The sequence below is a fragment of the Mobula hypostoma genome, chromosome 1 (genome assembly GCF_963921235.1).
Source record: "Mobula hypostoma chromosome 1, sMobHyp1.1, whole genome shotgun sequence".
Taxonomy (NCBI): Eukaryota; Metazoa; Chordata; class Chondrichthyes; order Myliobatiformes; family Myliobatidae; genus Mobula; species Mobula hypostoma.
This window is the reverse complement of record NC_086097.1, coordinates 42999188-43012902: the sequence shown is the minus strand read 5'-3', so window position 1 is coordinate 43012902 and position 13715 is coordinate 42999188. Positions and strand designations below refer to the sequence as shown.

Below are 13715 nucleotides of genomic sequence, written 5' to 3'. Positions count from 1 at the left end.
CCACACGATCAATGCCTCTCGTTATCTTGTACACCCCTGTCAGGTCATCTCTCATCCTTTGTCGCTCCAAGGAGAAAGGGCCGAGTTCATTCAACCTGTTTTCATGAGGCATGCTCCCCAATCCAGGCAATATCCTTGTAAGTCTCATCTGCACCCTTTCTATGGTTTCCACGTCCTTCCTGTAGTGAGGCGACCAGAATTGAGCACAGTACTCCAAGTGGGGTCTGACCAGGGTCCTGTATAGCTGCAACATTACCTCTGGGCTCTTAAACCCACGATTGATGAAGGCCAATGCACCGTATGCCTTCTTAACCACAGAGTCAACCTGCATAGCAGCTTTGAGTGTCCTATGGACTCGGACCCCAAGATCCCTCTGATCCTCCACACTGCCAAGAGTCTTGCCGTTAATGCTATATTCTGCTGTCATATTTGACCTACCAAAATGAACCACCTCACACTTATCTGGGTTGAACTCCATCTGCCACTTCTCAGTCCAGTTTTGCATCCTATCAATGTCCCTCTTTAACCTCTGACAGCCCTCCACACTATCCACAACACCCCCAACCTTTGTGTCATCAGCAAATTTACTAACCCTTCCCTCCACTTCCTCATCCAGGTCATTTATAAAAATCACAAAGAGTAGGGGTCCCAGAACAGATCTATGCAGAATATGACCCGTCTACTACCACTGTTTGCTTTCTGTGGTCAAGCCAGTTCTGGATCCGCAAAGCAATGTCCCCTTGGATCCCATGCCTCCTTACTTTCTCAATAAGCCTTGCATGGGGTACCTTATCAAATACCTTGCTAAGATCCATATACACTACATCTACGGCTCTACCTTCATCAATGTGTTTAGTCACATCCTCAAAAAACTCAATCAGGCTCGTAAGGCACAACCTGCCTTTGACAAAGCCATGCTGACTATTCCTAATCATATTATGCCTCTCCAAATGTTCATAAGTCCTGCATCTCAGGATCTTCTCCATCAACTTACCAACCACTGAGGTAAGACTCACTGGTCTATAATTTCCTGGGCTATCCCTACTCCCCTTCTTAAATAACATGAACAACCCTCCAGTCCTCCAAAACCTCTCTCGTTCTCACTGATGATGTGAAGATCATCGCCAGAGGCTCAGCAATCTCCTCCCTCGCTTGCCACGGTAGCCTGGGGTACATCCCGTCTGGTCCTGGTGACTTATCCAACTTGATGCTTTCCAAAAGCTCCAGCACATTCTCTTCCTTAATACCTACATGCTCAAGCTTTTCAGTCCGCTGCAAGTCATCCCTACAATCGCCTAAGATCCTTTTCCTTGGTGAATACTGAAGCAAAGTACTCATTAAGTACCTCTCCCATCTCCTTCAGTTCCATACACACTTTTCCACTGTCACACTTGATTGGTTCCATTCTCTCACATCTTATCCTCTTGCTCTATACATACTTGTGGAATGCCTTGGGAATTTCCTTAATCCTGTCCGCCAAGGCCTTCTCATGGCCCTTCTGGCTCTCCTAATTTCATTCTTAAGCTCCTTCCTGCTAGCCTTATAATCTTCTAGATCTCTATCATTACCTAGTTTTTTTTTAACCTTTCATAAGCTCTTTTCTTCTTCAGTGCAATCAAACAAAATTGGTGATTATGCTCTAGTCATGCTTCTGCCTATCTCTCTGCATCTAAATCTATCAGCATAATTCTCAGCTTGTTTCTCCTCCCATGCTTGTCTGGGTACCCCCTAAATACAATCTGTGTTATATGATTTGAACACTCACCTTGGTTGTGAATTCCACTTTGGGTAAAACAGTTTCTTCTGAATTCCCTGTTGGATTGCCTGGCCTTTATATTGTACGGGTAACTTGTAAGTATGCTTTTCCCCACAAGTGGAAACATCCTTCCCATCTCTATTCTTGTCAAACCCTTTCATGATTTTAGTTCTTTCTGCCTTGGACTTTCTACAAAAGAAAAATGCCCAGACATTTTTCCAGCCTGTACATCCTTTTCAAAATAAATCCCTTCATATTTATGACATGTTCATCATGAATTTTTTCATGTATCATTTTAACCTGCCAGAACCATTTACAGGACTCTGTATAGTCAAACCAAGATTTTATAACAGATCTTGCATAATTTACCTGCTTTTTAATTTTGTATCTCTTAGAATAAATCCTTATGGGTGTTTTTAATTTTTTTTTGCTATTGGCTGCTAATCTGTAATGGAACTTCTAGTGATTAATGTATTTTAAATGAATACCTCCTTTCTAATATGGTTTTGGACAGTTCCCTAAATCTCTGTTTCTGTATGGAACTTGTATAAGCTACAGGATATTAATGCATTTATGGTCAATAGTTAAAGTTTGTTTTTCCCTTCTGTGAAGTTTGAGCATTATTTGAAATGGTCTTCTGTGGTTTTGTACCATTTAACGATATACATGAATACGATCAAATGAGACAATCTTTCTCCGGACCAGGGTGTGAAGCACAGTGGTACACATAACACACATAACAGACAATAACTTAGAAAATTAAGAATTACATCTATAATTGAATTATGCATAAATGAAGTAAAAAGTGTATACATTAAATATTGTAGGATACAGAACAAAATTAACCGGTGACACTCGAATGCAATGCAACAGGGAGTTCAGGAGCCTAATGGCTTGAGGGAAGAAGCTGTTTCCAATCCTGACAGTTCTTGTCTTTATACATCGAAATCTCCTGCCTGATGGTAGAAAGTCAAAGAGGATGCTGGATGGATGGGTGGGATCCTTGATAATACTAAGGGCTCTGTGTATGCAGCGCTCGTGACAAATGTCCCCGATGGGGAGGCCCCTTTGTAGAAAGACAGTATTAAATGTAACATATGTGTTTGATGGAAGGAAATAAAATGGTTTTTCACTCACTGGGGAACCTGAGAGTTGTAGATCATTTGAAGAACTCTACAAAATCTCCACTCCTGCTTTTAGATTTAAAACATAAAACATAATTATTGTAAATAAACAGGGAATTTTTAGCATTTTATGGCATATTTTGAATACAATTAGATACCGACTGCCTACGTAAATGTCAGGAAAACTCAGTATCTAATTAGTTACTCAGAATGGTGACGAAATGTTTGCAAGTAAATTGCCGAGATGGGAGAACAGCTCAACCAAATCATTTGTCTCAGCCTGGTTGTACATGTACTAAAATGTCATTTTCTTTGTGAGTTTGGAAAACATTTTGGATACAAAAAACAAAGTTACAAAGAAAAGTCATTCATTTTTTCAAATGAAATCTTATTTTTGTACTAGGCTTTCAATGACAGATCGTAGTGAACCTTGTCTGTTTGGAACTGCCAGGAACAAAGCTGAACTTTTTTGTGAGCGCTATGCTATTATGCAACAGGTAAGGGAGAAAGAAAATATAACGCTTACATGTCTTTAATGAGAAAATAGTTGTACTGTACATAAAATAAACTACATCATACGATGTACCATTTGTTGAAAGATTTCAATTTTAGTATTAGTGCATTTTAAAATGTATTTTATGTACTTATGTCACCATTTCAGATAGATTCAATAGACAATCAAATTCCTTAATCTCACAAAGGATTTATTCACTATTTTCAAAGTAGAATTGAGTCAAAATCTTTGATTACTTCAATCATATCACTGAATGTTATTTATCAAAGCTAGATACTATGAAGAAACAAATGATGTTCAGAATTGAAATAAGCATGATACATCAACAAAGGTTGAATTTTTGTGAAATATTAATCAAACTAGCACTGATGAAAGATTTGTTGAAACGTTTGTGCTAATGCTTATTTTCACAGCGAACTCATAGGCATGAATTATTTACGCCTCCTGTGACAGGGTCACACCCCGATGAGAACAGGAATAAATTTCAAGTAAGAGATTAAATGTGCCTCAACAATTCTGATATAAACATTAATTGTCTTTACAAGATAAATTGAATTTCTCCTATATAGCAATCAAATGCATTTGTGCGTTTTACTATTTCTCTGTTTACTCTCGTTAATCTTTTCTGCTGTCTTTTTCTCAGTTTGGGGAAAAATATTAATGTCTTCAGTTTGGCACGCATAAAACTCCAATATTCCAAACACAAGGTTGCATCACCTACTGCATTATTTACTTTCCATCTCTGGTTGCTGTCATCCTAAATTGAAGTCTTTTACCAGAAATCTGGTTTGCTTCAAGCCAAAGGCTGTCTCAAATATGCAGATCAGCTTCCAGTCAGATAAACCACTCAGCCAAAGGAGGCTCAGTGTAGTTCACAATGCATGTTTTTGTCAAGGCCAGCGACCTTCACAGGGTACAAAACAAAATAATATTTTATTTAGTCGGTCCTTTCTATCTCATACAAGGTTCTTGGATAAACTAATTTGAAATTTGTTTAATGTTTCTTCCACCTGTTGCAATACGTCATGCTGGATAGTGTTTTATGTTAGACAGCTAGCAAAATGAAACAGCCATCTGCAGTAAATCTAATGAACTAATTTAAATTGGAGCTACAGATAGTTGTTGGAAACCAGCAGATAAACTAGGCTAATCGTTGAAACAGCTAGGCAATTAAATTGGTTCATAATCACGGAAGAAGATAAATCAGCCCATTGTGCTAGTTTTTTCAAAGGCCATCTGGTTAGTGTTATTCCTTCACACTTGTTCTATTGTATTTAATGTCCTTTTTGATGGCATAGATTCAATTTTCTTTTGAAAGTTAATCACTTTTGCTTTGACAGTACTTTGAGGTACTGCAAAGCACAACATTTCACTTCCTTTGTATAAAAGAAAGCCTCTCAATTGATTTTACTATATAAGCAGGATGTTGCAAATATGTTTGATAACTGGAAGTTATAAATTCGCACTTATATAGAAATAGACAATAGATGCAGAAGTAGGCCATTCGGCCCTTCGAGCCAGCACCACCATTCACTGTGATCATGGCTGATCATCCACAATCAGTATCCAGTTCCTGCCTTATCCCCATAACCTTTGATTCCGCTATCTTTAAGAGCTCTATCCATCTCTTTCTTGAAAGCATCCAGAGACTTGGCCTCCACAGCCTTCTGGGGCAGAGCATTCCATATATCCACCACTCTCTGAGTGAAAAAGTTTTTCCTCAACTCCGTTCTAAATGGCCTACCCCTTATTCTTAAACTGTGGCCTCTGGTTCTGGACTCACCCATCAGCGGGAGCATGTTTCCTGCCTTCAGCATGTCCAACCCTTTAATAATCTTATATGTTTCAATAAGGTCCCCTCTCAGCCTTCTAAATTCCAGAGTATACAAGCCTAGTCGCTCCAATCTTTCGACATATGACAGTCCCACCATCCCGGGAATTAACCTTGCAAACCTACGCTGCACTCCCTCAATAGCAAGAATGTCCTTCCTCAAATTTGGAGACCAAAACTGCACACAGTACTCCAGGTGTGGTCTCACCAGGGCCCTGTACAGCTGCAGAAGGACCTCTTTGCTCTTATACTCAATTCCCCTTGTTATGAAGGCCAGCATGCCATTAGCTTTTTTCACTGCCTGCTGTACTTGCATGCTTGCTTTCAATGACTGATGTACAAGAACACCTAGATCTCGTTGTGCTTCCCCTTTTCCTAACTTGACTCCATTTAGATAATAATCTGCCTTCCCGTTCTTACCACCAAAGTGGATAACCTCACATTTATCCACATTAAACTGCATCTGCCATGCATCTGCCCACTCACCCAGCCTGTCCAAGTCACCCTGCATTCTCATAACATCCTCCTCACATTTCACGCTGCCACCCAGCTTTGTGTCATCGGCAAATTTGCTAATGTTACTTTTAATTCCCTCATCTAAATCATTAATATATATTGTAAACAGCTGCGGTCCCAGCACTGAATCCTGCGGTACCCCACTGGTCACCGCCTGCCATTCTGAAAGGGACCCGTTAATCGCTACTCTTTGTTTTCTGTCAGCCAGCCAATTTTCAATCCATGTCAGTACTCTGCTCCCAATACCATGTGCCCTAATTTTGCCCACTAATCTCCTATGTGGGACTTTATCAAAGGCCTTCTGAAAGTCCAGGTACACTACATCCACTGGCTCTCCCTTGTCCATTTTCATAGTTACGTCCTCAAAAAATTCCAGAAGATTAGTCAAGCACGATTTCCCCTTTGTAAATCCATGCTGACTTGGACCGATCCTGTTACTGCTATCCAGATGTGTTGTAATTTCATCTTTTATAGTTGACTCCAGCATCTTTCCCACCACCGACGGTCAGGCTAACCAGTCTATATTTCCCTGTTTTTTCTCTTCCTCCCTTCCTTCCTTCTCCTCCCCCTCCCACTTGTATACAAAACTGCAACTCCTCTGTTTCTAATATCCACATGATTGGAATTTCTCATGTACATTTTACTGGGTCTTACAACAAAGCACAGTAAACTTGGAGTGGATCTCTTAAAAGCACATTTATTACTTGCAAGGGGAAGTCCACCTCCACTTCTCAGAATGGATGGCAGGCAGCTTCTGGCTTTATAGCTCACAAAGTTTGTTTTTATACAATTATTTGGCTTATCTATTGGCTAAGTCAGCCCCCCCCCCCGAATTTAGCAGCGGCTACAGTCTTGTTTCTCTCTATTCACTCTCTATTCAAGCCCATGCAATATATCAATCTTCCCCCTTAGTTACCTTCCCCTTGGATACACAATAATCAGAACTTAACATGCCTTCAGTAATGTATGCACTTAACATATAGCTAAGCACTCTGGGATTATACTAGTTCCATTTTGTCACATCACAAGATTAAATACATTAAAAAATCACAAAGTTTCGAATATGTTTCCACATTTTCCAACCATCACTAAGCATTCAGTCTCTCCAGCACTCTTGCACAGTGGTTGCAATGTCTAGGTTTAACAAAATGCACGGGAATTACTTGCCTTCTGAACCCTCAACATCTGTCACAGAGAAAAACAAGAGCCTTAGGTACATGAGAGCGTCGTCACCTGCATGTTCCCTTCCAAATTGTACACCATTCTGACTTGGATGTATCTCATCCTTCCTGAATCTCCCGTGGGTGTAAATCCTGGAATTCTCTAAACAGCATTATGAAGGTAGCTGATAGTTAGGGATGGACAATTAATGCAGTCTCCGTCAATAGCATTCACTGACTAAAATAGTCTCCAAATGATTTGGAGATTTAATGATTTAGCTTGATATTCTATTTCACTTGCGTGAACTTCAGTTCTGAATGTTATTTGTTTACTTTTACTGTTTGCATGATTTTTTTCTGCCCATTGGTTGTTTGATAGTCATTTTCAAAGGGTTCTATTGGGTTTCTTTGTTTTGTGGCTGTCTGTAAGAAGAATCACAAGGTTGTACAGTATATAATATACATACTTTGATTATAAGTGTACTTTGAACTTTCCATGTTGTCTCTATCTTCATCTTCACAGTTTGAGGATAGAGGGGAAGCCTTTTAGGACCGAGATTAGGAAAAACTTCTTCACACAGAGAGTGGTGAATCTGTGGAATTCTCTGCCACAGGAAACAGTTGAGGCCAGTTCATTGGCTATATTTAAGAGGGAGTTAGATATGGCCCTTGTGGCTACGGGGGTCAGGGGGTATGGAGGGAAGGCTGGGGCGGGGTTCTGAGTTGGATGATCAGCCATGATCATAATAAATGGCGGTGCAGGCTCGAAGGGCCGAATGGCCTACTCCTGCACCTATTTTCTATGTTTCTATGTTTCATTCACATTCCCATGTTCCCTTTCATATTCTTCTCCTTTTTTCTTTTACAATAAAAGATGCGTCGTGAACTTCTGAATTTTCTTTTTGTAAATTTGACTGTTCCTCCATAAAATGTCAGAATAGATATTTGAAGAATTTTGACCGTGGTGTATAGGGAAGTGGTGAATGGTTGCTGGCTAGCTTCTTGGAGGAAAAGTGACTTTCCTCCATCTGTTTACAGACAGTAAAACAATGGGTGTAAGTTCTGCCAACTTATTAAGACAGAATCAGTTAAAACCAGTGGGGGAAAAAATGTCAGAAAGAAGAAATAACATTTGCATTGACAAATTCAAAAGAACAAAGAAGGAAATTATCTAGAGTTATGTGGTGCATTATTTAAAACATTTTGTTTTATCTTTAGCTAAAAACCATAGAAACCCTCCTTGGCAGCATATCAAAAGTTGGAGAAGTCATTGTTCTGGGAATGATAACTCAGCTTAAAGAGGTAGGATAAAATATGCAGCATTTATATTTCCAATAATGTGCTTTGCATTGAAATGAGCTAAATTTCCCTGTTGGATTCTGAAATCACTGAAAGATGTATAGCGATAGGTACACCCCATTATGGAGCAGATGGACTAATTGAATATCCAAGTTGACATGTATTTCTCCACACTTTGAATTTTAAGCTTATGCTGATGGAAGATGTGCAGTATCCAACATAATGTATCATCATGTCATGCAACCTTGGACTGCCCCAATTTTAATACCAGATCAGTGTTGAGCTATCTGTCAGAACTTTGATGTTGGCAGAAACACTGCTGTGTCCTGAAAAGCTTGAACAAGGTTGCTGGAGGTATTTGAAGTTTAGTAACCTCTGCTGGAATTGTCTTTTGTCTGAAAAGTAGCTTTGGCTTGGACTTGTATGACACAGTTGTCTGAATTGACTTTCAGTGAGCATGAGTGCATATGCTGTCACAATAAAAGCATGTCCAATTAAAATAGGTTTAGAGAGGGTGGGGTGCAACACGGACTTGGCACTATGGTTGGTAGTACCGTAAGCTTTTGTGAAAGAAGAGGAATAAGGAGAAGAAGTTGGAAATCTGACTAAGTAAAGTTTATTACACCTTCTTGCCCAAACAAAAATCATGCAAGAGCCCATTCTCATGCTACCATATGAGGACAACCGTGCTCTTCTCACACACAGAAGATATGCTACAGGCTGCAAGGGCTTTCAGGTTAATGGTCAGTCTGAAGAAAACAATGATCCTCGATCAGAAGCCGCCTTGTGGCGTTTACAACCCAGCTCAGATCACCATTGACGACCACTCTCTCACCACGGTTGGGCAGTCCACCTACCTGGGCAGTGTCATCTCCAACGACACTACGGTAGTAAAGGACGTTGATAATTGACTCACTAGAGCCAGCAGTGCCCTCGGGCACCTCCAGAAACATGTGTGGAAGAACCACCAGCTGCGTTTATCCAGAAAAATCCAGGGGTACAGAGCTGCCGTCGTTACAACACTGCTATACGGCTCCAAAGTCTGGGTCTTGTACCAGAAGCAAATCCGGTTGCTCAAGCACTTCCATCAGTGCTGCCTCTGCTCCATCATGGTATCAGCTGGCAGGATCGTGTCTCCAATCACGAGGTCCTGGAGAAGGCTCAACTTCTAAGCACTGAAGCCACTTTGCTGCTCAAGCAGCTCTGCTGGTCAGGCCACATGTCTCACATGGACAACTCCAGATTATCGAAAGCAGTACTCTACAGAGAACTCTCTCAGGGCAAGAGAGATCATGGTGCCCTGTGCAAGTGGTACAAAGGAGCAGATCTCTCAGGGAAATATTGAGATCAAGGAGTGACAGCAGCTGGCTTGTGACAGAGACCGCTGGAGAAGGCTGATCCATGGAGCAGCCAAGAAGTTTGAGGAATCCAGGAGAGCAGCTACTGAACAGAAGTGGAGACGTAGGAAGGATTCTGCTACCCAAGCGCTCTCGTCCCAGCAGTTACTGTGTCCCTACTGCTTCAGAGTCTGCAGATCCAGAATTGGTCTCTACCATCACTAACAATCATGCCGTTGCACCTGAGGACTCTTCTTCCCTCCTGATCTTCACAAGCGAAGAACCAGCCATTGTCATCATCAAGGTGTAATACTACTGTCACTACTCTTCTGTCTTTTATAAATTGAAAACAGCAAAGTACGCTGTTGTTATTGCTGAAATACAATATTATTAATTGTATTTACTATTTCAGGGAAAGTTCTTCCTCGAAGATCCAACTGGTACAGTCCAGCTTGACCTCAGCAAAGCCATATCCTTTTATCTGCTCTTAATCATAGTTTAAAACTCGTATAAATATTGTGTGGTATTTTCAGGAGTTTTGAAATGTTGTAGAGGAAGCTTCCTTCGTTTTAACTCAAACAGAATATTGATTTCCATTGGTTACCATTATGTTCAAAAATATTGATTTCCTCCAAAATTCCAGAGATAATTAACTGGTGGGGGTGGGGGAATGGAATTAGTTTGTTTAAAATATAAAACTTCAGAAATTACAGTTAAGTTGGTAAAGTCACTAAATATGGCAGCATCCAATCATAACTAGTCAGACTGTGCTAAGACAATAATTGACATTCTGCATTTAACCTCAAAGCTCTGAGCTGAGAAAGAAAAGCTAAGTATTCTGTCACTTACTGCTGTTCATTGGCTCCCACTGGAAGTTATACATATTTTGATATCAGTTGAGGCAGGACGTGATATGTTGCAGTTTTGAGAAGCCAGTCAGTATCTTTAGTTCTACATGAGAGGAGATTTGATAGAGGTATACAAAATTATTAGGGCAGACATCCCAACTCTCCGGGAAGTTCTGGGAGTCTCCCGCATATGAATAGTGGCTCCCTGATGCCCGCAAATTATATACGATATCACAGAAATCAATTTTTTTGAGAGCGAGCAAGAGAAAGCAAGCGAGAGAGTGAGAGTGCGAGAGGGAGCAAGTGAGAGAGCGAGAGAGAGCGTGCGAGAGCAAGCAAGCGAGAGTGCAAGAGAGAGAAAGCAAGCAAGAGCGCGAGAGACCACGAGAGAGAGAGCAAGAGCGCGCCATGGCAGAGTGTTCCAAAAAAAAAACAAAATATAAAACGTACGTCACCCCAGACTACCCTAAAGTGTACCCCTACCTAATAGGGGTCAAAAATAATGACAGCGTTGCTCGCTGCACTGTTTCCAACAGTGACTTTTCTATTACCCATGGTGGGTTAAGACTGTAAAAGACATGTTGAGGTGAGTTTAACAGGTGTCATTCGTTCATTAGCATAGCTAATGTTATTTAAACTAGCTGGCTGGCCTCTAAGGAGCTACTCTATTGCAGACATCCCACCTCTCCCGGAAGTCTCCCGCAAATTGATGGTGCTACCTGCCTGAAATCAGTTTTTGCAGGGTGGGATGTCTGTTAGGGGTATAGATAGGGTTAATACAAGCAGATTGTGGTTTAAGGGTGTGGTCTAGACTAATCTAATCTAATCTAAAGGTAAAAAGTTTAAGGGGAACATGAGGGGAACTTTTTTCACTCAGAGGGTTGTGAGATTGTGGAACAAGCTGCCAGCACAAGTGGTGTACATGTGCTCGATTTCAACGTTTAAGAGAAGTGTGGATAGGTACATGGATGGTGGGGGTATGGAGGGCTATGGTCTGGTCCCAGTACAAGTCATTGGGAATAGCCAGTTTAAATGCCTCGGCTCAGACTAGATGGGCTGAATGGCTTGCTTCTGTGTTATACTTTTCTATAACTCTGAAGCGATTTATCCAAGAAGGGTGATACTGTAAGGTTAACTTGTTTGGAAGAGTGTTGTCACAAAAGTTATGGCCATTTTTGATTTAAAGTATCCTGTACTATCACAACAATTGTAGGTTTCTGTTTTGTTATATTTTTTCTTTCCTCAAATGATTTGAAAAGCTTCATTCTATTTTATTGTAGGACCTTTGAAGCAAATGAACTAAATTATAGCCTTTGGAGAATTGTTCCCTAATGCTAGCTATGAGCTCACAATTTGCAGATTTCCTTTATATCTGAGATGTAAGAGACTACAGATACGGTTATCGGGAGCCAAAGAAGGACGAACTGGTGGAAGAACTCCAGCAGGTCAAGCAGCATCTGTGCAGGCAAAGGGATGGTTTGAAACACTGCATCAGGGCAATGTAGAGGGATGGTAGCCAGTATATGGAAGCGGGAGTGTGGTCAGAAAGAATGTGATGATAGTGTCTGTCTCACAGGCAGATGGAGTCTATCTCAGCCCTCACTCTCCCTCCTATATATACTAGCTATCTTCCCTTTACATTGAGCCTGATGCTAAGTCACAACCTTTGCCTCCACAGATGCAAATGGCTGAGTTTTTAAATTTATATTTGTTTTCCCTCAGCTGAGAAAAAGTATCTAATCTTTGCTTCGTTGCCTTTTCAAATGACCAAAGTATGAGGGTGTGCAATTTGGTCAACCATGACAGGAGCTTTCCACAAATTTGATGTGTATCAAACATTATTCTTGTTTTTCTTTATAGTGTGATATTGAAATTCCACTTTCCCTTAATAATTTCTTTAACTACAAAGCACCAGTTTCATAGTGGTTTATATACTGAATCCTGCTTTGTTCTTGCAGAAGGTAAAGGAGAATTTATTCTTTGACAAATGAGAAACAATCTTGAACTCTTGAGTTAAAAGTTTTGGCACAAAAAGCGGCCAATTTGTGAAAAACTGTTTACCAATTCCCCCTGACAGCATTAACAAAATATTTAAGTTAATTGTGACCATATTTCAACAAAGTACTGTAATAAAGAGGGAACTTGCTACCACAGGTAACATCGCAAACATCAAATTATTTCTGAAGTGTACTCACTGTTATGTGGAGAAATACGATTGTGACCTAATTCATGACTAGTGTTTACAAACCAGTAAGTTAGTGATAATGGGGCCAATGCAGGTTAAAGCATAAATACGGGTAAAACACCAAGAGGCCTCCAACAGTGTGCTTCTCAGTTTTCCTCCGGAGATTCTGTCTGTCTCGATTGCACACACTAATCTCGGAGCAGGAGAGTCAGATGGCTTTCTACTTTGTAGGTGAGAGTGAGAATGGTGTCACTGAGGCGATGGTTCCTTGAGGTTGTTATAGCCAGGGAGTGGGGTGGTGGTGTAGTGGAGAAAAGCTCCCACTACCTATTAAATGCTCCCAATGGTGTGCATCTCAAATAGACCCTGACAACCACGTCCAGCTTCTGGCTTTCATGTGTGACTCGGCTACTAAACCCAGCAGAACCGTTTTCCACTGACAGGCGCAGGGGCAAAGGCCAGTAACTGGTGCCTTTAAATCGGTTGCTCTGGACAGAAGAGGCTTGTCAGCCGTGGTTGACAGCTGGTCTAGGAGAAGGAACGCTAATCTCAGTCCTACATTGAGTTCAACACTGACTGGCAACTCCTGCGACGCTGCTGGTACTAAACTATATCAGTGTCTGCTGTTTCTTTGGATGCATCAGCTGTGTGGAGAGGGGGAGCCTGCCGCATGGGCAACCGCTTGCTCTCCACGTTGTACTGCCCTGGTTTGCACCATGTTTGACCTTGACCACTGGAGGACCTTGGCCTCAACTGAGAGGAGGCTGGCATCAATATGTTAGTTTACTTGGAAACTTACTGCTTAATTACCTCCTCTAATAGGCTCATTGCGTGTTAGTTTCATTCTAGTTTACCCAGCTGGAGTCTCTGGCACTGTCCATCTTGCTGTCTTTCCACAACGTTAGTCTGTTGTTGTTCAGTTCAGTGAGGATGCTATAATTTGTTTCCATTCTCAATTCCAATCATATCCAGGGTGTCTGCAGCAGTAGCTTCATAAATGTACTGCTCTTCCAGGACCTCGTGTACTATTTCTGACCTAGTTCTCTCCTTGCTTACACCCAGCTCTCCGGCAGAAATGTGGGATCGAGACGAATTGAGGGATTGCAGGTTCTCTCCAGTTTCCCTCCATTGCCTCTGTTAAACTG

General features: G+C 41.1%; 1 protein-coding gene across 1 annotated transcript in view; it reads left to right on the top strand.

Moving 5' to 3' along the window:
- pole2 (polymerase (DNA directed), epsilon 2) overlaps window positions 1-13715 on the top strand; it is a 47547-nt gene that overhangs the window by 16061 nt on the left and 17771 nt on the right. The window contains exons 5-9 of the mRNA XM_063047205.1: window positions 3284-3377; window positions 3808-3882; window positions 8120-8203; window positions 9950-10006; window positions 12298-12346. Coding sequence (XP_062903275.1) covers window positions 3284-3377; window positions 3808-3882; window positions 8120-8203; window positions 9950-10006; window positions 12298-12346 — 359 coding nt within the window. The remainder of the gene's footprint in view (window positions 1-3283; window positions 3378-3807; window positions 3883-8119; window positions 8204-9949; window positions 10007-12297; window positions 12347-13715) is intronic.